The sequence below is a fragment of the Dromiciops gliroides genome, chromosome 4 (genome assembly GCF_019393635.1).
Source record: "Dromiciops gliroides isolate mDroGli1 chromosome 4, mDroGli1.pri, whole genome shotgun sequence".
Taxonomy (NCBI): Eukaryota; Metazoa; Chordata; class Mammalia; order Microbiotheria; family Microbiotheriidae; genus Dromiciops; species Dromiciops gliroides.
Window position 1 is genome coordinate 276,635,696 of NC_057864.1, and position 24,070 is coordinate 276,659,765.

The following is a 24,070-nucleotide window of genomic DNA, read 5'->3' on the forward strand; positions in this document are numbered from 1 at the left end:
ACTTTGCAGACCATTCCGATAATTTCTTCAAGTACAGTCACGTTATCTTCAAAACACCATTCAGTTCCAAGAAATGGCTGCATTCTGCTTGCCTCAGTGTTTAAATTAGATTTCCATCTTCTATTTTCCATTTATGCAGGCTAAATGCAGTCATGAGATATGACTATCAAGTAAGGATGCAGGTCTGCCTTTGTACCTTTCAGAAGAGGCTCAATGCTTCACAGTCCAACTTCCTATATGCAGATGCACTCTCGACCACAAAATGTGCTTCTGCTATTCTGTCTGACCTAACTTTAATGTCATTTGCTTGTAGATTTATGTGCCTTTTCATTTGTCTAACTCTAACCAGATGTGTTCCAGGAGTCCTTCCTTTCCAATCTTAAAAACTTTCCCTTCCCTTCTCATTCTGTTCATCTCTCTGTACTGTATTACATTAGTTTTAAGAACTGTATTATCCACAACCACAATCAAATGAATAAAACCTCAAAGGAACAATTTCTAAACAGTAAAAACTGTGTACTTTAGCTCTACATAAAAATGTTATTAGCTGTTTACACATTCAGATTAATAAAACTTCAAAGGAACTCACTTAAATGGAGTATGAATAAAGCATAATATAGTTTAAACAACAGTATTACTTGGCGTACTTAATCAGGTAGATTTCTCCCAGGACAGAAATCACACAATTTCTATTCTTTCAGGATTCCCCTCATTTCTTGGGGTTATTCTAGACATTACACTTATCTTCCAACATAGTTATAGTGACAGTTCCAATCTAACATGTTCACAAAGGAAAGATTTTTTATTTTGAAAATGTGTTATTACACCAGCAAGGAGTTATTAGGTAATATTTACCTGGACCTGCTGCTTCTGTGTATTAAGCATATTGGGGTCAATTGATAAGGGCCCAAGCACACTGACCATCAGTTCTTTTTCTACAAGCCACTGCTTTAATTGAGCTTCTACAGTCTGGAATTGGGTTAGGTTATTTGAGGATTCCTCCAGCTTTTGTTGTCTATCAGCTGTTAACTGATTGAGTTGTTTCCACTTGGAATCTAAAAAAAAAAATGGCAAAGAATTAAATTAACATTTTCATCTACCCTGTTAATATCTCATGGGATACATATTATTTAATGCTATAAAATGACTGAAGAGATACATAATAGAAATCTGCCCTTGGCCTCATTTTTCTCTTTTACAGTTGAACCAGGATCTTAACTACTGAAACATAGAGGATTTTTAAAAAACCAACGTCCCTTTTGGTTCCATGTCAATTACATTATCAGAAGCAAAAGAGGAGAAAACATTGAGCCCATTTTGTAGTGATCACAAAGTACAAAAGATACTCAGCTCAAAGAAGGTTTTAAGACTTCTTTCCTTCCAAAAACATAAGCCCAAGAATTGCTATTTGTGCACTAAACATATATCCTTTTTTCTTTAAAGTTATGGTTTCAACTAGCACCTTGCTACAAATGATTCACTAACCCTGCTCTATTGCACAAGCCTGAACCTTACATCTTCAACAGCCTGCTGGGAATTTCCATTTAGATAACCCAATATCATCTCAAACTCCACATGGCTAAAATCAGTCTAATCTGCTAAACACTGGTTTCGACTACTAACATTCCTATTTCTCTCAATAGGACCTCCAACTTTCTCGTCACTCCAGTTTGAAACTTCAGAACCATCTTTAGCTGTTCTTTTCCCTTATTTCTCAATTCCTATCAGTCAACAATTTAACATGACTTATTCGACAGAGCACAGGTCTTGCAGTTTAAAAAATTAGTTCAAATCCCGGTTCTGATCCACATAGGCCACGGTTTCAAGGACAAGCCACTTAACTTCTCATTCTTAGTTTCCTTATCTGTAAAATAATAATAATAATAATAATAATAACAAAAACAATAAATACTTACCATATTAGCCTCACAAATGATTGCTGGGATTTTTAAAACCCGAGTGCTCTGTAAAGGCAGGCTAGTATAATTATTGTAATAATGATTGTTTTCCGGTAAGTAACTTTTCTCCTTTATTCAGGTCATTCCATTTCCTTGTTCTAATTTTGTTATTATTTTGATTTTATTCAAATTTCATAGTACCAAGCTGACTTTTAATCTCTATAATGTCAATCCCTCCTTTAAGTAACTTTAGAGGGAAATGGATCAATGACTATGGAGAAGGGACGGGGACCAGGAAGGCCTCTTTCAGTGGCTCAAGCCCCAGGTCCTCCTCCATTAAGCATTTTCTGATCAGGCCAGCCCAGGCCAGAATGACTGCTTCCTCTAAAATAACAGGCTTGGTAACTAATCCAGGTGTCCTTAACCTGGGATTGATTAGGCACTTGATAAATGTTTATTGAATTGAATATAATTGGTTTCCTTTGTAGCCCTTTGCATTTTATTTTATGCATTTAAAATATAATTCTGAGAAGGCATCCATAGACTTAATACATTCACAAAGGGGGTCTATAACACATTCTTTTTTTTTCTGTGTCTCAGCTTCTTTTTTTTAATTAAAAAAGTATTTTATTTTTTTCCTGTTACATGTAAAGATAGTTCTCAACTTTTGTTTATACAAGCTTTCCAATTTCAGATTTTTCTCCCTCCCTCCTCTCCCCCCCCCCTAGACAGCAGGTAATTTGATATAGGTTTATATATATATATATATATATATATATATACACACACACACACACAATAACATTAAACATATTTCTGCATAGTCATGTTATAAGAGAAAAATAAGAGCAATGACAAAAAACCTCAAAATAGAAAAACATCAGCACTAAAAACAAAAGAAATAGTATGATTCATTCAGTATCTATACTCCACAGTTCTTTTTTTTCCCTAGATTTGGAGATCCTCTTCTATCATGAGTTCCCTGGAACTCTTCTGTACCATTGCATTGGTGAGAAGAATATAGTCCATCACAGTAGATCAACACTCAATGTTGATGATACTAACACAAATATTCTTATAAATCCCTGAATCTGAATCAGCCATTTGGCAACTATCATATACCTCCTTGAACTCCCAGAATGAACATTTTGTGTGTGACCCTCTTGTAATCACGCCAATCATAAGTTCCAAAAGCACCTATCACAGTACCTTGCATCTAGCAAATATTTCAATAGGTGAAAAACAGCCAGAGTTCTTGCAAATGCTAAGTGCATTCTTAAACTGCAACATGTTAAGTTATGCCATTCAAGAAAGAGAGTATTAACTTGTGGGTTTCATTTTAAATAATTTACTTCTTTTAGGAGAGAAAAAGAGCTCAATGGACATTCAGTAAACATGGGGTTAGATGGGCTCTGATTATTGTCATTGTAATGACTACATAATATTATTTGAATGCTTTCATATACAAGGCAAATGACAATTACTTAAAAGAAATGAAACAACCTCCAGAAATTGACATTATAGGGATTAAAAGTCAGTTTGGTACTATGGAATTTAAATCAAAATAATAACATAAAATTAGAACAAGGAAATGGAATGGCCTGAATAAGGGAGAAAATTTACAGATAATTAGATAACACTAAAATCCCATCTCTTAAAATATCCAAAATTGAATTTAACTGAACATTGGAGGGTGGGGTTTTTTAAAAGAAGTCTTCCACTACAATTTTTCATCTCCAGTTTCTAAACTGTATATTCTAGCCTTATTTTTAACAGAAATCAACAATGCATAACAATCTTAAGAAAGACAATAGATAAATGTGTGGCTGATTATGAATTAAGTCCATCAGTAAGTTAAATTTTCATTTTTCATGGTCCTTATTCATTCATAAGATATATGCATTATTTCATATGCTCATCATTCTGTCCAAATATATAGTACCCATTTTCTGATATAAAAACTAGCCCACATTTTAATCTTTTTTTCTAAAATAAGTATAATCTTGAAAATATATTAAATTACCCTTGCTTACTGACTCTTCTTTATAACTAAAACAAAAGTGATCAGTGGTTAAACAAAGACTCACTACAGAGCACTACCTAATAACAGGATCTCATAGGACAGTACTCACAAACTTTTTCATTCCAAAGTAGAATGGTACCTTTATAAATTAACCACAGACCATAGAAGACAACAACCACTTATGAAATCTGGTACTGGAGATGAGCATGTGTGTTTAGAAAGAGAAAACAAGAGACAAGAGAGCTTTGTGTGCAGAACTTATGTGAAGAGAGATTTTATTTAACTATAAGGACTTCCTAACAATTAAAACTATCCAAAAGTAGAACAGGATACTCAGTGAGGTAATGGGCACTCTGTCACAGTGAGTGTTCAGAGTTGAGGCTTCTCAGGGACATTGTAGAGGAATCAGCAGTGAGCTACAATGACCTTTAAAGTCCCTTCCCCATGCTAAGATCTATACATTTGTAATAATTTGTAATTTCTTAATTATTACAAGAGTAGAATCTTAGACCAGAGGCCAAAATTCTATCTCAAATGAGATCCAACCTTGTTTTTGATTCAGAATGATAAGAAGAACATGGATAGCATGCTGGACCTGAAGTCAGGAAGACCAAGTTAATAGACACCACATGTGATACTGCCCAAGTCACTTAACCTTTGCCTGCCTTATGTTCCCCAACTGTAAAATAAGCAGCAGCAGCATCATCACTTCTAACTCTCAGGGTTGTTGTAAAGATAAGATGAGATAATATTTGTAAAGAACTTTGTAAATCTTCAAGTTCTATATAAATGCCAGCTATTAAAGGAGGCATAAAGAAATAGGACAAGAGCAAAGAAGAAGCTTGAACCAGAGAAGAGTAGAACTCATCTTTCCATGGAACCTTATTAAGTTCTTCTCAATCTTAAGGTACACAAAGTGCCTGGGAAATACTGTCCAAGGGAAGGATAAATATAGGGTCATGTTAAATATGGATAGATGATAGATGGACATATAAATATAACTATGTATAGATATAGATGTAAACTACAGATATAGATATAGATATGTAAAATTTGATAGTAGTTGTGTTTTGAATTTATATAGCACTTCAAAGTTTGCAAAATGTTTTACATAAATTATCTCATATGAGCTTAACAACAACACCAGTAAATAGGTGTTATCCCCATTTTACAGATAAGGAAACTTAGGCTGAGAAAGGTTAAATGACTTTCTAAGGGAGGCCACGAAGTTAGTCTATGAAATGGTATTTGAACTAAGTAAGGTCTTAATGACGACCAAGTCCACTTCACCTCCTAACTGCATTTTCAGAAAATTATTATGTAAAATGAAATATGTAACTAAAAATGTTGCAAAATATAGACCCACACCCTGTTATTGAAGACTGTTTGCCCTTTATAAGCCTGTCCACTATCTAATGGCCTACATTACTGAAATAATTTAAATAAATAAGTAAATTATAGTCTTTTAAAAATTATCTTTGAATTAATTATGGGTATTACAATAGAAATGCCCAATTAAGTCACAGAATAACATAAATGAGAAAGTATCCCTGGAAACATCATTAATTAGCATATAGAAATTTTTCTAAATGTCAAAAAGCTAGGAGGCAGCTAGGTGGCGCAGTGGATAGAGCACCGGCCCTGGAGTCAGGAGTACCTGGGTTCAAATCTGACCTCAGACACTTAACACTTACTAGCTGTGTGACCCTGGGCAAGTCACTTAACCCCAATTGCCTCACTAAAAAAAAAAAAAAAAGCTAGGAAAAAGAAAACTTGACAATACTAAAACCACTTATCATTGACAAAAATACACTCCATCCTGTAATCTTCCTAATTGATACCCACTGTTTTTTAGAAACAGAGCTACTGAATTTGATGAGACAATGATCTGCTAATTATCCTCCCAATTTCATTTAAGGTGACCCTTTTAAAGACAGGGAAACAAATTAAACATGAGAGAAAACACTAAAAGATTACCAATGTGGGTGGGTATGCTTTTAATGTTTTCTGATAAGGGTAATGTTGAAAATACAAAAAAAACCCCCAAAACTCTAGTTGGTGTCTTCACACTAGCAATACAAGTCCTACACCATACCTATCTCCGCCAACATCTGTCTCCACTTGGGTGCCTCGGGACAGTCTGGATTCTGCTCCAACAAATCTGTCAATTTGTCTTTCAGCTCCTGAACTTTATTCATATTTTGTTTCAGTTCTGTTTCAATTGTCTGCCAAAGTAGGGAGTGAAAGTCATTAAGTTGTGTTTAAATAAAAATATATATGAAAACATGATCAAATGACTTAATTCTGTAATATAACCTATGAGAAAAAACCACCATTCAATAGGTATCCTAGTGCCATTGCTAAAGGCTCAAAAAAAATGGTATATGAATTTAAAACCTGACCCTTCATTACACTTTCATCTTATTCTTTAACTTCCTGTTAGGTGTGTGATAGAAATCAAAAGGATTGTGAACAAAATGTTGACTCCTTATAATAGAAAGAGCACTTGCTTAGCAACAATAGCAAACAACTTTTTATTATGTGCTTATACAGTGGAAGGCACTGGGAAATACCACAACAAATATGAAAGAATCCCTGAATTCCAAAGCCTTGCCATCTAATGTGGAGGATACTAATCAATTAATTAGTTAAAAGGGGGAAAAAGTAACTGGTTTGGTAAATACTTAAAGTTTCCCAATGAAAGAGTAAGACCTTTACTCTCCCAGAAATGTTTCCACTATTAGATTTTAAAATACACCGTAAAGACAACAATATTTTGATCTTGTGTCAATTTTTGCTACAATCATCACAAAAAGGTAAAACCTCATTCCAATGGTTTTCAAAATGGTAAACAAACTGCACCCTGATAAAAATTTGGGCAAAGGTTAAGCTATGTTATTTATTGGGGACCTATTAATAGATTCAGATTCCATATTGTATATCATAACTACTAGCTCATTCATCTTTGTATCATCCTTGTGCAAGAAGGGATAATTATTATAAACACTCTCCACTATAAAGCACAATGAATTGATTATGTTATTTATTAGTTTTGAAGTCTCAGGGTTGGAAATAGGATACAGAATGCCTAACTGCCAAAGGTCTCTTCTGAAACCTAATCAATGAACTTTTATTTCAAAGAAATGAATTACCTTATTCTGTTCAACTTGCGTCTTCACACCTTCACTATCTGTAGGGGTTGTATCCCATCCTGTTGCCTTTTTGTCCATTTTATCTAACCATTGCAGCATTGAACTTGATTCTTCCTGAGCCTTTTGCAATACTGTGAGTTTGGCATCCAGTTCAAAGACTTTATCCTTCAATGTGACTCCAAGATTTTCATAACCATGATTTATGTCAGCCATTTTCTTTTTAATGGATGTCAATTCTAGGAATTTTTTTAAAAAAGGATATTAAAGCTCCCAAATATATTTAAAGCCATTGGAATGAAATTAGCAGAAATAAAGTGTGATATATGTTGTATTTTTCTCAATATTACCATTTCCTAATACAAGAATTGCATAGTGGAAAGAATACTGGGCTTTGAGTCAGATGACCTTTATCAAATGCCAGCTCTACAATTTACTTTTAGGTTTGACCCTAGATAATTCACATAATTTCTCTGACTCTCAGTTTGTTCCATATGGTAGAATAGCAATACCTACTTTATCTACCTCACAGGGTTGTTGTGAGAACATAAATATCCCTCTCTCCTCTCTCTGCCCATCCCCTACCTCCTCTCTTCCCTCTCCTCTCAATCTCTCTCTCTCTCTCTCTCTCTCTCTCTCTCTCTCTCTCTCTCTCTCTCTCTCTCTCTCTCTCTCTCTCTCTCTCTCTCCCCCTCCCTCCCACCCTCTCTCCCCATGTGTATCTATATATGTACCCACAGATATGTAGCCAAAAATATGTACTCAAGTGAATAGTACTATTCAGACATAATGATCACACATATCTGAAATATCCCAGGGATGTAGTAGGTAGACATGGAGTCAGCCCTGCTTTCACCTCCTGTATCAGACACTGTGTTACCCTAGACAAGACAGTTAACCTCTCTTAGTTTCTTCATCTGTATATTGAAGGAGGTAGAGTAATGACCTCTAACCTCCCTCTAGCTCTAAATATATTATACTATAACCAACTGCACTTACCTCATAGAGTCATTGTGAGGATCAAATGAAATGATGTATATAAAATATTTTGCAGACCCTTAAAGTGTTCCATCTGTCCCCTCCCTTCTTTTCCCCTCTCTTCTTCCTCTTCCTCTCCACTAGCTCACTGTCTAGTCTGTCTCTGTCTCTCTTTCTGTGTCTGTCACTTTCTCTAGCTCCCCACCCCCTCCCCCTATGGCCTCCATGTACACTCAGATATATAAATTTTAGGTGGGGGCAGGAGGCAGTTCAGAGCCTGGAATTTCATCTGTATGAGGAACTTTCTGTAGGGAAACTTTCTCCATTTATGCACATTAACAACTCATTTGTAACTTTTGTTTGCTTGTTTTCTTTCTTGCTACTTGCAATATTTTCTCCTTGACCTGGGAGCTTTGGAATTTGACTATAATATTCCTGGAAGTTTTCCTTTTGGGATCTCTTTCAAGAGGTGATCAGTGAATTCTTTTCATTTCTATCTTACCTTCTGCTTCTGGAATATCAGGGCAATTTACACTGACAATCTCTTGGAAGATGATGTCCAAGCTCTTATTTTGATCATGGTTTTCAGGTAGTCCAATAATTTTCAAATTATCTCTCCTGGATCTATTTTCCAGGTCAGCAGTTTTTCCAAAAAGATTATTTCACATTGCCCTCTATTTTTTTATTCATTTGGATTTGCTTTATTGTATCTTTGGTTTCTCATAAAGTCACTAGCTTCCATTTGTTCAATCCTAATTCTTAGGCAATTATTTTCTTCAGAGAGCTTTTGTATCATTTGTAACTTAATAGTCTTAGACAGTTGTGGGATGTGGGGCATTGAAAGGTCAAGGAACTTGCCCAGAATAAAACAGAGAATATGTGTCAGAGGAGAACTTGAACCCTGACCCTGAGACTATATCTAACAGATATATCTATATCTAACAGATAATGCTGCTTCTCTATCTTACACATAGTAGGTATTTAATAGCTTCATTGGACTGAACTGTGGGGGGGAATGTAAAAATTAAACTGTTCTGAGATTTTGGAAGAGGACGAATTCACTTCTCACTTGGTGGAAGAGAGAGGAAGCTAGGAAAGCAACAATGAGCAAGTGCTGTTTGAGTTGACAGAATAAATTGTTAATATAGAGATAGAAAGGGGCAGCTAGATGGCGCAGTGGTAAAGCACCGGCCCTGGATTCAAGAGTACCTGAGTTCAAAACTGGCCTCAGACACTTAACACTTACTGGCTGTGTGACCCTGGGCAAGTCACTTAACCTCAATTGCCTCACTAAAAAAAAATAGAGAGAGAGATAGAAATTGTTAATATCAAATGCAATATGGACTGCCACTCCCTTAATGATCTAGTAATGTCAGAATTTTAGTGATGTCTTTACATTCCTACTCTTAAGATATCTAATCTTGCTTAAGTTAAGATGAATCATATCCTAAGTACCCTCCACCCAGAGATTTTACCTTGTAAAGGAACCCAGTTTAAGCTGAATTCTAGCATCTAATGTCCTTGCCCCCTTCTGGATTCATGGCAATGAAGGACAAAACAGACAGAATTAAACCAGGCCTTGCTACCTCTTACTACTTCTCTCTCTCCCCCTTCTAAAAGTATAAACAACTTTTCATGGGTCTCTTGGTTAGGAAATCCACTGTACTCGGCCCTCGTGGGATATGTCCCAGGGTGACAGGTTTGCTAGCCTCCTATCTTAATTAAAGATGCTCTATTCATGACTTTGATTTATTTTAGACCTTGACAGAGTTGAGCCTGAAAGAATATATAGGATTTCAATTAATAAAAAAGAGAGTTGGGAAAGGATATTCAAAAGTGTACAGGCAACGATGCAGAGGCAAGAAAGTGCAGCAAGCATATGTTGAAACACAGAACACAGAAAAGATAAAGGAGTCCATTTCACTCATTAGGCAGGGATAAACCATTGAAGACAGCAGAGCCATACATTAGGAAACATAAAACAGCAGAGCCATACATTAGGAAAATGAATAAGTATAGTTTTGTGAAACCCTATCAAAATCACCTGGCATACTTTTCTGTAGAAAAATCAAATATTAAAATAGCATTCCTTAGTTGGAATCTAATCATTAGCACTATTGATGAATACAAACTGTTTTTTTTGTCCTCCAATAATATAACCTTTCAAAAATATAACAAATAGGGGCAGCTAGGTGGTGCAGTGGATAGAGCACCAGCCCTGAAATCAGGAGTACCTGAGTTCAAATCCGGCCTCAGACACTTAACACTTACTAGCTGTGTGACCCTGGGCAAGTCACTTAACCCCAATTGTCTCACTAAAAATAAATAAATAAATAAACAAAAATATAACAAATATGTAGTTTAAATTATTACTCACCTTTATTTGTCAAGAATTCCTGTTTATCTGAGGTTGTTCCTTCACCATTTAATACTGTTCCACCTGAAAGAACAGTGATATTCCAGTTTTGAAAAAAAATCATAATTTCACAATAGGAATTAATATAGATCACTCTACAAACTATTTCCTTAACAGGTATTTTTAAAGAATTCATATTTGAGAATGTAAATGTCATCTGTAATATGTCAGAATGAGGAACAAGAATCCAAGAAGAGGGGCAGCTAGGTGGCGCAGTGGATAGAGCACCAGCCCTGGAGTCAGGAGTACCTGAGTTCAAATCCGGCCTCAGACACTTACCACTTACTAGCTGTGTGACCCTCGGCAAGTCACTTAACCCCAATTGCCTCACTAAAAAAAACAAACAAACAACAACAAAAAAAAAACACCACAAAACAAGAATTCAAGAGGGCTGTAATATGTGCACTTATTAAACTGATAATGATTTTAAATCATAAAATTACTCATTATATGCCACTTTAAAAGCAGTTTTATGGCAAGAAAGACTGATATGCTGCCAAAATAAATGCACATAGGCAACATATAAAGTAATGATACTTGTCTAGGCCCGCTCAATAGCCTCTCAATTGGCTTGACATCCCAGCTCTGCTTATACTTGCATAATTTTGGGGATGTGACTCCTCTATTATGGGGTTCATTCTCCTCATTTTTAAAATGAAAAGGTTGGACTATATGATCTCTAAGTTTCCTCTCGGCACTAAATCCTGTGATTTTATGCACTACAGCAAGAAAAAAATGCATTATATTGGTTGAGCTTCTGTAGCTCAAAAAGGTTTCTTAGATTCTAAATTTTAAAAAAAAATTTTCTAAACTTTTATGCCAAATTTTTTTCTGTTCTTCTTAATTGAAAATACCACAGATGTTCCACAGGGAGTAAAACAACAATGTGGATGTACAAGATCAATTTTTTGCCTTAGTTAGAAACTGACAAGAAGTAGAAAAATAGGAGTTAATATTGTATGATTTAAGGTAAAGTGTACAGATATTGAAATAAACCAGATGTATACAAAAAACAAAAAACAAATAAGAAACACCCCTTAGTTCTACATTGTATGAATAGAATCTGACCAGGAGGGGAAAGAGAAATTATCACACCAAAATATAAGACGAATCTTCCTTGCTTTAGGTTTAATGGAGCATAATTAATGGTTACCTTGGAGAAGGCCAGCTGGAGAGTAAGTGTCACAATAGTGACAGCTGGAGGATGAACAAATTAGATAAATCTCAGAAGAAATTTAGTAACCTTCAAAAAAAAAAGATACAGAACTTTCCCTCTCACCAAGTACTGGATTTTCTGGAGTTGATAATGAAATAAATGTATTCTGCCTTAATACAACAGAAATCTGAAAATTTAATGAATAGGGTTTTTTTTTAAAGAATGGTTAAAAGTAACTTTTTGTTGAAAAATTGCTTTAATTTTGAGCTATGTAAGTCACAGATGTCTAAGGCACTATGTAATTGTTTACTGTGGTTATTCCACACAGACTCAGACAGACTAGAAGAAAACAAGAAACCTACACTTTAAACAAAAGTAGCTGTTTTCTCCCTTTCTTCCCTTTTCCTGAGGAGACTAGATTTTTTTTCTTTATGAAACCCTCCAACAAAGGCCAAAATCTAATTCAAACAGCAGTCTGACCTATCAACCTGCCTGCTATAAAGTCTGTCCTAATTTTTTTTAATTGAAAAAATATTTTGTTGTTCTTTATTGCTTACACAAATAAATTCACTGAATTACTTTTAATGGTATCCATGAAAAAATGAAGAGAAAAAGTTCAATTTTCAAAGCCTTTCTTATTAAGGTATATTGCTACCTAGCAAAAAATGTTTTTGTAAGGTATTGGTGTATATGCAGGTATAGTCTTTTGTGTTAACTTTCTGTTTATATCTTTACAGTTATTTTTATGTACTAATATGCAGGATGACAAAAATAACATGGTAAAGAGGAATCATCTCTTGACTTAGATAATAATTGTAAAATACATACCTGATTTAATCACCGCTATTGCCTTTGTAGGGGAAGTCATAGCACTTATTAAGTTACATAATGATGTTCCTTTGTTGTTTACTTTCTGAATCTCTGGTGCTTTTGAGCTCCACTCCCCTTGTAATTGCTGGAAATGCAAAAACATATTCTTTTTTAGACTTTGTTATATTTTCAAAGTTGTACATCCCTTTTCAATGTCTTAAATACATAGCAGGAGCAGTGATGATGCTGAGCCCTGATTTGAGAGGGCGGATGGGAAAATGCAACAGCATCCCAATTTTTTCCAAAAGTCCCACTGTGAGCAGTGAGAGAGGAGTCACAACACATCCTATCATTTTGCTCTACTCCACAGAATGGAAGCTCTACTCATACTAGCTCATCACTATACTCCAAAATAACTGTCAACTATAGATCTAGCAAACTGTACTAGTTTATAGCTATTTTTTTTTGAGTAAATGAAAATGAGGTTAAAAAAATGAATTCACAGGCACATTATTGAGCTTTCAAAGATTAATAAAAACAAAAAAGGTAATACAAATTAATTTTAACTTTTCAGAGGCCAGTAGAAGAAATTTTATTTAGATAAGCCAGTGAGGAGAGTGTGCAATCCTCATGCCAGAGAATACATAAACCATTATCTCCAAAGGGCTTTTTTATGACTTACATGTATGTTGTGGGATAATGTAGGGTTGGTAATGGATATATTTGATAGCAACACATTTTTTTAATGGAATGATATAGGGGCAGCTAGGTGGTGCAGTGGATAAAGCACCAGCCCTGGATTCAGGAGGACCTGAGTTCAAATCTGGCTTCAGACACTTGACACAACTAGCTATGTGACCCGAGGCAAGTCACTTAACCCTCATTGCCCCACAAAAAATGGAATTTTATATATATATATATATATATATATATATATATAAAATCGTGAGGCAATTTGTAAAGCTGATGAAGATTTGGCCTCAAGGTCTGGGTTCAGGTCCTGCCTCTGACACATACTAGCAATGGGGCCATAAGCCAGTGTTCTAAGGCTTTGACATTACAGAAAACCAGCTGATTTTCATTGGTGGTGAGAAATTCTATAAAAGGAATTCCCTACACTGATGAAATCATAGGTCAGGACAAAAAAAATACTATATCAAAGTTTGTTGGGTCAGGGGGCAGCTAGATGGCGCAGTGGATAAAGCACCGGCCCTGGATTCAGGAGTACCTGAGTTCAAAACCGGCCTCAGACACTTGACACTTACTAGCTGTGTGACCCTAGGCAAGTCACTTAACCCCCATTGCCCCGCCCCCCCCCAAAAAAGTTTGCTGGGTAGAAGCTTTGGATTAGGAAGCAGTTCTCAATGTTTCTCTCAAAGATCCATTATTTCATCCATTCCAATCATCCATCCAGATGCAAATTCCTCTCAACTTAAAGGCTGAAAATCTGCAGTTTCTTTGGGACTGAACAAATTAATCTAAAATAATTGTTTTAAACATAATGAGAATGTGCTATACATATACATGATTCAAACCAAAGCATTCATCAGTATTAAGCACTTAAATTTTATGTCATGTACAGATGTAAAATGATATTTCACACTATTCCATCTAACATGCATTAATTTACCTTAGTTTCTTCCAAAGATTTCTTTAAATCATCTGCACCCATTGAGGGCTGCATGATGGGAATTTTTTCCATTGTTTCTTCCATCCATGTCTTTAGAGATCTGACAAGGAGTTGAAAGGTTTCCGTTTGTTCTTGACAAGATGATATTGCTTCTTTTCTACACAAACAAGAGCCACAAAATAATTTCAACAAAAGTAATAGATTCCAGATGAAAGCACATGGCCTTTATCAGCAATATCTCTAACAAAAGGTGTCAATAAAGGGAAAAGGGTTAAGCTGTTAGCAATTGGTAAGTCAAATACAACCAAACAAAGAGCTGTTCATCTGCCTAAATTCTTGGTCCTGTTGCACTTAACATTTTGAATTTTCAGGTCAGCATCATCTGTCTAGTCCAGGACTTCCTTGGGGAAGAAAGAGATGAAAAGAAATTCTTAAGCAGTAGCATGTCAATCTTAAGGAAGATTGAAAGACCTAAGAATACAAATTCAGTAGGACCATGATGGGACAGATTAATCTTGGGACATCCATGAGCCTGAGGATTGAAGTTTAAAAGGTGTAGGAGATAAGCATCTACTCTTCCTTACAGAGGATAATAGCAGATATAATTGTGGCCCAGTTAATAGAAGGAATAGTAGTACTTTCCTTTTGTACAAAATTAGTCTAGTCAAACTTATTTGTCTACCTCCCAAGTTGGATAAATTTTAGACTTTGGTTGTGATTGGTAAATTCTATGCCATAAAGAAAACCTACCTACTTGCACAGAAATTATTAATTATTCTTTTATACAATCATTATAAATATTAGCTAGTGTACATGATATCAAAGATATTATTTATAAGGTTGCAAGATTTTAGTACAAACAATACAAGACAGAAAATAAGATTGGTCATGTATTAAGTAATGCATAATGAGTCAAATATGGAACCAGTAGGCATCCCTAATACAATAAAAATGGGACTAGTTACCTGACTTCAGGCAACCTTATTTAAGATTTTGTTTCATCATTTACAGGGTGACTTGTTCCATATCACAATAAAAGTTTAGTTGTAATACAGCAAGCATACCAGCAAAACTTGAGCAGTTAAGAAAACAAATTTAAAGGGGTTTCAAGGGAGAATGAGTAATCTATATGACTGTAAGTAAATTATTTAACTTTCTTTTAGAGGCAATGGAGACAAGCCCCAGTCTTTACACTTTATGTGCTATAATGTGCCAGGAAGTATTAAAGATAAGAAAAGAACTTTAATAAGTGAGGTAAGAAAAGCAAAATAAAATTCACTGACCTTTATGCTAAAGACACAAGACAAAAATGGATAAAATGGATATTATAGAAAATGTTGCTATAATCTCAATAAAGTAAAATATTGCTGAATGGCTGTGTACATTTAATTGGTTCTTTTCCTAACAGGGGAAGACTAAGAATCTGTGACATTTTAGTATGATTAGATATAAAGATAAAGTACAGCTATCCAAATCATGAGCAAAAGGCAGAATGGTAACATTCAACACATGGGTGACATGTGCTTTTGTACAAGTGTGTGGAACATTGGAACATAAGAAATTCCTGAAGCTGGACTAATTATTAACAACCACAGAGAGTATAAATTGGCACAGTTTGAAAGGAGAAATAGCTTGATGGGATTATACAATGAAATCAAATTCATTTTGTGTGAGAGCTGACGGCAGAGAAGTATATGATGTGACATGGTGAAAAAGATATCTTTATGAGTAGGATAGAAAGTACCCACAAGTTTCAAAACAAAAATTCCTTAAGACATAGGTAAGATCAGCTATTTTTCCTTTTATATATATATATTTATGTATGTGTGTATATATACATATATATATATATATATTTTAAAGTAACATTCATTTGTTAAGACTTTTTAGCCTCAACTTCAACAAATCCTTTGTAGGGTCAAAATTCTTCTAAAAACAAAAGAAAATAATATTAGGTAGGTTTCAGTATGAAAGTCTAATTAATTTTGGTGAAGTTTATTCATTCCTTCATCTCAATTTAAAATTAATCCTTTGAAATTTTCATATATCTTATTTGTCCCATAAACCATAATTGTTGAAAAAGGCATCTTTAGAACAGCAGGCATCTTTAAGCAGTAAATACAATTTAAAATAACTTCTTAGATGAATTTATTGTTCTCAACTGTCACTAGATTGATATCTGATATCAATGTCATTTCCACACTGGCAAACAGAAATTACATATATGCAAAAAGCTTTGGAGACTAATAATAACTTTTTTAAAAACATGGGACTTCTTAAAATCACGAATTATTTGCAAAATTCCTTTTGAGTAATTCCTTCTCAACTAATTTATACTATTTATGTGTAGAAAGTAGTGAATCTCACAAAAATGTTTACAAATAGTGTACTCAGTTTTAATAGAACAAAAAATCAAAATGTAACATCAAGTTAAGTAGTATTAAGGCTATTAAAAATGTATAAAATGGGGGCGGCTGGGTGGTGCAGTGGATAAAGTACTGGCCCTGGATTCAGAAGTACCTGAGTTCAAATCCAGCCTCAGACACTTGACACTTACCAGCTGTGTGACCCTGGGCAAGTCACTTAACCCCCATTGCCCCGCCAAAAATAAAATGTATAAAACTCATTCTAATACTTGTGCATATACAGTTGTTTCAGAAATCATTCACTTTGTATGGGAGGGAATAAAGTTCAAGTGAGAAAACCACACTTACTTTTCCTTAATGGTATCCTCCAATTCTTTGAACTTCTTTGACAAAGTATTCGTTTTTTCCAAAAGTAAAGCCTTATCCCCAGGAAAACCATGAATAGACAGTTCTTTCAGGAGGCTTTGCAAAGTGTCAAGATCTTTTTTGCATTCTAAGACTTCATTACTAGACTCCTATAATACAATAAGATATTTAATTAATTTCATTATTGTTATCATAATACATATTCCAAGATGCTCTTGGCAATTTGAGTTCCAAAGAACACTCCTCAAAAAGCAGGAATCCTGTCTCCCACCCCACTGAAGATTCATATATACTAAATAATATGCAAATAAGTAAGATACCTGAAATGGAGTATTTTAAAGATAAAAAATATCAAAATATGTCATTTATATTTTGCCGATTTTGTAGATTTTTTTCATATTCTATGGCAATTTTTTTGGTACATCAGATACAAAAGAAGGATGTCATTAACAGTGTGCTGAGTAGCCATATTTATTCCAATTTGATAAAAGATTTCAAGAGAAGACAATGTTTTAAAAGATCTTTAAAAGAGAAGACAACACCTTGTTGGCTATAAAGTAACTTAAAAGAACTTAAAATGTGTCCCTATATTTGTAGCTATTCACAAAAAATGAATTTGTAAATTTATAAATGATTCGAATTCACTAAATGAGCATGAGTTCTTAGGTGTCAGAAGACCTACTTGAATATACTGAGACAATTCTGTAACATCTTTTCCTGGATCATCCATTTCAACAAGATCCTGAGCTTTTGTTTCGAAAAATGACTGAAGCTTTTCTGAAAGTCTTTCAAATGATTCTACTTTGGTTTTTAGCTTCTCCAGGTTATCAAGTTTTTCTTTGTGTTTTTTACTGGCTTCTGAAAATCGAACTGACAGGTCCTTCATTTTGGCTTGCAGAGAGGATGCAGTAGACGGGTCTGTTGTATCCATAAATTTCCTCACTTTTTCATTCATGGCTTTTATACTGCTCTGGCGACCTGCAATATCCTGTTCCAACATCTAAAACAAACCACACGTTGCATATTTACAAATAAAATCACAGAGAGATTAAGAAACTGGCATTCTTCACATTTCAAGCTTGAATAATCTGAGACTACAGAACATTAACAGCTGGCATTGAATTACAAGGCTAAGCTTTCCCCTAAGGAATCCCATCCCCATATCTCTCTTTAAGGAAAAGAAGAGAACAGCTGGTATGTTGAGTGAAAGACAAGAGAAGGAACTGCCATTCAACAAACCCTGGGATCCAGTGGAGCCTAGGGATTATCCATGGTCAGAAGACTTAAAAGGATAGGCAGCAAAAAGGTTGATCTGATTGACCTATGTGCAGCTGGTTGGAGCAGAGATAAACAAGGTAGAACACCTTGTAAGCATTGCAAATTATGTAAAATTCATAAAGATATGCATATGGCTGTCAAGAGAAATGGTTTTGTCTTTTTGATGACAACGCACATGCGTGTTTAAAAACCATGTTTTTCAAAATTTAGTTATAACAACTCCTATTTTCCTGTTTCTCTTAAACTCTTCTTGTCTATCTACTCTTATATAACCATGTGACCTCTTTTTCCATCCATAAGAAGGAAAATTATTTTTATGGTTTTTTTTAAATCATGCTTACCATATTTTTACTGATGATGTCTTGAATAGCAGCAGAGTTTAAGGGCACTTGACCTTGTTCCTTCAGAGAATTTTCAACACTTCCCATCCAATCCAACATTTCATCTAAACCATCCTGCACACTGAGGGATCGGGTTAAGGTAATCTGGAGTTTTTCATTCCGCTCATTAATAGACTTAGACAAATTATCATACTTCCCAACAATGTCATCTAATACCCAAAAAAAAAAGCAGAAGTAGATTTATCAAATTTCTATCCCTGCTTTTTTACTTCTTAAGAAAAACAATGATTAGCATTTTAAACATTTGAAAATTAATTGGAAAAGGCAACATGTTAAATGACAAATCCTATATAACACCACAGAAACTGAAATTTGATGTCAAACTGAAAATGGAAAATATGACATATCTATAAAAACTATTTTCTATATACATCTCTATACAAGATGTCCCAACAGCCTTAGTGTGGTTTTAAGCTTTAAAAATTTTAAACAATAAAAGCGTAAAATTTCACTAAGAATTTTGGGACACTGTATATCTGCATTTGCAATTTAATTTGTAGCCAGCTATGCACCCACACCTTCCCCCATGAAAGAATTAATGTAGTAGTGTTTAGAGATCAGAGTAGTAAACATTTGAAGTTAAGATTGACTCTCAATCTGTCACTTCAAATTAATGATAGCTATTGAAAACTGTTTGGAAAAAGGTTCCAGCCAGAGACAGCTGCTTATGAGAAATAGTAAACAAAGTTGTCAAGATTTGTCAAGCTCTGCCCTTGATAAGTGTTCAACCAAAGACTTTGACATTCTTCACCTGCTAAGTACTCAGTGTATGTATGTGTGTATATATATATATATATATATATATATATATATATATATATATATATATATATATATATATATGTTCATAAGGAGATTTGAGGGAAAATAAAAAGGATAAAAAGTTCACTTAAATTACAAAGAAAATATCAAGTGTTGCTATGTAGATCTTCCCCTGAGAGTAGATTGTGATTTCAAAGATGTATCACACTCAGGTTTTTCTGTATATGTTTACCAGCAGAAGCAAGCAATGGTTACTAGAGAAAATTTAACCCATATGCTATAAATTAAAATATATTCTCAGTTATAAGGGCTTAAAGCATAGTTTAGAGATGTAAATATGCACATAGTGATTTCACTTAGGGAGCTTTGAATTTCAATACTAAAGCATATAATATTATTACATCATAGATCTTAGACTACCAAAAAGTTCAAAGACATTAATTATTAATGTATTCATCATCTCTCCCCAGGAAAAAAACAAGTTATCTGTTTTTAATCAAGTATTCTATTTATCAGTCATTGACCAAGAGTACTCATAATTATTTCAGGATGTAAAGTTAGCTTTATGTTCTTACATTTTTTAATAACTAGATATTCTATGGTACTCCAGCAAGATTTTTGCCTCTAGAACATCTCTTGTAAAACAAGAAATCCCTTACAACCATTATGTAAATGTAAGGAGGTTATCAATTCATTTTAACATAAATGAACGTTTTTTGAAGGCTCCAGGTAGATTAAATGAGCTCCAAGTTCTCTTCTAATTCTAGAGTTATGCTCTTATGTGCTTGTTCTTTAACAGAAACACTTTATGTTAAGAAATGTGGCTGAATTTTTTATTTTTAGAAAATAAAATATAGTTCAGAAACACCACACTCCATTCCCCATTATGCCAATCCTCGAAACAAAGAATTTGCAAGACCCTCAGTGGTTTTAAGTGATTATTATTGTTCTTATCATTCCTAAAAATCTATAATGTCTTTAGGATGCTTATATTATTCTATGAGAGTATACAGCAAAAAGTCTCAAAGTATTAAAATTACACAAAAGACTGTACCACCATATCACATTTTAAGCAAAGAAAAATGGAACCTAGCTAAACAGCCAGCAAGAGTCAATATTCAAATAGTGCCATCCAGAGGAATATGTATCACTAAACTATGCTTTAAACCATTTTAGGTTTTGATTTATAGTATATAGGTTAAAATTTAGAGACCATTGTTTACTTCCCTTTATCTGCTGCTAATGTATGCAAGAAAAACAAAACAAAACAAAATCCCTGAGATATAGGATTTCCATGGGTCTCTCAAATACTGTAGCCCCATGGATAATTTCTAGCAGTATATGAGATTGCTAGAGTTAATATTCTTCCATAAAGCAACTTTAAAAAAACAAAGTCCCATCTTACCTTCTGTCTAAAATATGCTATTGGAATCATTCAGGTTATACTTGTTTAGAAACATGTTTAACCATCTGCTGTTGAAGTGTTTTAATTTACACTTAAGGATAAACACACACACACAGAGTGCAATGGAAACAAGAAAGATAAAGTTTAAAAAACCCATATATTTATTCACTCAACAATATTTATGGAACAAGTACTGAATAAATATACATCACTACACTAGGCTGAGGGTAGATTACAAAGGAATGAATTCCATCCACCTAGAGCTCAATAATCTTATCAGGGAGGAAAGGATCTATTTAAACACATAGGTGCAATTACAGATAAAGACAAGTTCCTGGGATTGCTGTGTAAGCCAGGGTGGCTGGAGCAAAGTAGGGTACTGCTGGCAAGACCTGATGGCAAACATGCGCAGCATGCCGAAGGAGGAAAGAGACATGGTTTCGTAGAATGTGAGGAATGTAAGAGTGGGAAAAAAAATCCCTCAACAGTTATTAAATTGGCCACATTTAGCTAGTGAATCAAGAAAGGAGGAAGTTAATGGCTTACCCAGTGTTTTCTGTATATCATTCTTGTCTGGCAATAAAGCTCCCCTGGTGTCTAAAAGCACTTCTGCCGTTTTTTTCAGTTTCTCTACAGCAACCTGGTGGCTGGATACTTGCCCTTGAAGAACCTGCGGGATTGGATGATTTTTCACTTAATTGGGCCAAACAATAGCTACACAATATACAAGGTGTACCTCATTGAAGTGGGCACAGTAGAACTTTTCATTATTTTAAATCTATTTTAGACCAGAAGTTAATAGAAAGAAACATTGTTAAAGGATTCAGACAGTCAGAATATTAGGAATCTATTTTTTAAATATGACCTTGCATGTGTCTATAATGGTCTGTCTAGCTCTCTGACTGCTTCTCCCATCCCAGGACAGTGTACAAAAATAGCAAGTGGCTACAGGAAAAACTTCACCTTAAACTGTAGCATTATTCTTGGTCCTAGACAAGGGGTATATATACAGACACTGAATTCTACTTAACATTGCTATTGGGCCAGCATCCAGCCAGTTTTCATGCTGATCCTGCTTTGACCTTGGTGATATATGCACAGTGGCTGGGTCTCTTACACTTGACCACCAATTCTCAAGAGGGAACACTGGCACATACAGATCCTAATTCTGACTGTTTGAGGCCTGACTCTGTCACCTGCCATTTGGATTACTAACTGATGACCCATCCCATTCTCCTTTATCTAAATTGATACATCAGATTGCTTTGTGTGCTTTCCCCTTAAGCTGATCCCCTAGTCCCATATCTGTGGGGCAGTTAGGTAGTGCAGTGGATAAAGCACCGGGCCTGCAGTCAGAAGGACTTGAATTGAAATTTGGCCTCAGACACTTCCTAGCTATGTGACCCTGGGCAAGTCACTTAACCCTGTTTGTCTCAGTTTCCTCATCTATAAAATGAGCTAGAGAAGGAAATAGTAAGCCATTCCAGCGTCTTTGCCAAGAAATCTAGTATGAATTTCCAGACCAAATAGAACCCAAACGGGTCACAAAGAGTTGGATACAACTGAAACTACACAATAAAAGTCCCAAATCTACTTTCAGAATGGGTGTCCCCACACAACAGTACATAAATTGTGTCCCTTAGCCTATGTTCAGATGACCAGTCTTTCTGCCTCTACTTAAATATCAAAAGTTACATTTACTTCACCAGGTCTGGGGCACCTGGCACTTAACTGAACTCCAATAATAATAGATCATACAACAGTTTTTCCTCTATTCTTTGTAGGAAAACCCAAAAATATTCATGAAATCAAATCTTTAGAAAATTGCAACTTGTTTTTTCTACACAAATTTGCATTTCTTCACATGTACTTTTCAATCTTGCTTTTCTGATTTCTTGTTTACAAGTTTTTTATGAAAAGAGTTGTGCAGCACCTGCTTAATTTTACATTTTAACCTACTTTAAGTATTTTTTTGTGTTCTAGGTATGCTTAAGAGATATTTTAAACTACTGGTTTGATTTTTTTTTAATCGAAGAGTAGTCAAAACCCTCTTTACTGGACAAGCTATTAATGATCCAAAAGCATGGTTTTTTCTTCATGTGCTTTTCCTAGCCCCTTCTACATTCTCAGAAAATTAGCCTGAAGATCCCAATGAAGATCCCACTGGTCTTCACTAAATTGGTAGATACTCAATGATGAAAATTTCCTCAACAAAATTTCAAAATCCCAGGAAATTTCATAGTACATAGATAAATTGGCTGAGTCAAAAGTCTTGTGGTTTATTACTGCCATCATCTTGAGTCACAAAAATATTTCCTCTCTTCTTATCTATATACAAACATATTCGAGTTTCCCTCATTTTTTTTAATGCCCTTGAGTAGTGTATACTCATTGACTTCATTTCCTCACCACTTACTCATTTACTCCTCAACCCCATAGCTTCTGTTCCTATTATTGAATGACTGCTCTCTCCATTTATTATCTCCCAATTGATGATTCTTATTAGCCTTCATCTTCCTTGATGTTTCTGCTTCTGATAGTCTGTCTTCCCATAGTTATTGTATTCTCCTCCTCTATGACACCAGGCTGTGTGTGTGTGTGTGTGTGTGTGTGTGTGTCTACATGTATGTACGGCTTAAAAACAATAGCCTCCACATTTATGGATTCATAGATAAGAAATGATATTTTGTTTTATTTCCTTTCCTTCCTTGCTTGCTTCCTTCTTTTACCTTAGTTTCTTCAAGTTGGCGCTGGAGATTTTTTGGATCTGTAGCAATGGGTTCCAATAAGTGTTTGTTTGCTGCTGTCTCACAGGACTGGAGCCCAGAGAGAAGTCCAGAAGAGGCATCTTCATAGTGCTGATATTTATCTACCAGGTCTTTCAGATTATTTCCAAGGACACTGCACTGAATGATTAGAAGGGAACGTTTAAGAATATCTTATATATCACTGCTGGCATCTAAACCAAAGTGCCTTTCAGAAGGCAGCACCTTAAACAATGTAGTTTTTAAAAACTCCATTCAAGAATTAGCCAAAATGATTGAAACACTCTGGATGGATAAGATTGCATTCTACACTGCTTAACTTACTTTCAAATCAGTTCAACTCAACACTTCTTCCAGCAAGTCAAAGCATGACGAGACAATTCTCGTTTTTTATTTGTTTCATAAAACATAAATATTTAAATAACATAAACATAAATATTTAAATTTTAAATATCACTGAGCCTCAGAGTAAAACCCTAAAGACCACAGAAAAGGTAAGTACCATCTGGCACCACTTTTTTATATTTTTAATTACCCTCAGTCACTAAAATAATAAGGAAATTGAATCAATACCTGAATGAAAATTCATTAGATATGATAAAATCACTATAATCAAAGAAATCAAAGATTGGTGACATTTTCACATATATAAGCTTAGCCTTAAGAC

General features: G+C 34.6%; 1 protein-coding gene across 1 annotated transcript in view; it reads right to left on the bottom strand.

The window, feature by feature from the left end:
• Window positions 1–24,070, bottom strand: part of LOC122755023 (dystonin-like) — a 646,765-nt gene that overhangs the window by 126,906 nt on the left and 495,789 nt on the right. The window contains 11 exon segments of the mRNA XM_044003425.1: window positions 856–1,055; window positions 6,017–6,146; window positions 7,074–7,309; window positions 10,426–10,488; window positions 12,449–12,575; window positions 14,061–14,217; window positions 16,775–16,941; window positions 17,475–17,792; window positions 18,412–18,620; window positions 21,185–21,308; window positions 23,368–23,544. Coding sequence (XP_043859360.1) covers window positions 856–1,055; window positions 6,017–6,146; window positions 7,074–7,309; window positions 10,426–10,488; window positions 12,449–12,575; window positions 14,061–14,217; window positions 16,775–16,941; window positions 17,475–17,792; window positions 18,412–18,620; window positions 21,185–21,308; window positions 23,368–23,544 — 1,908 coding nt within the window.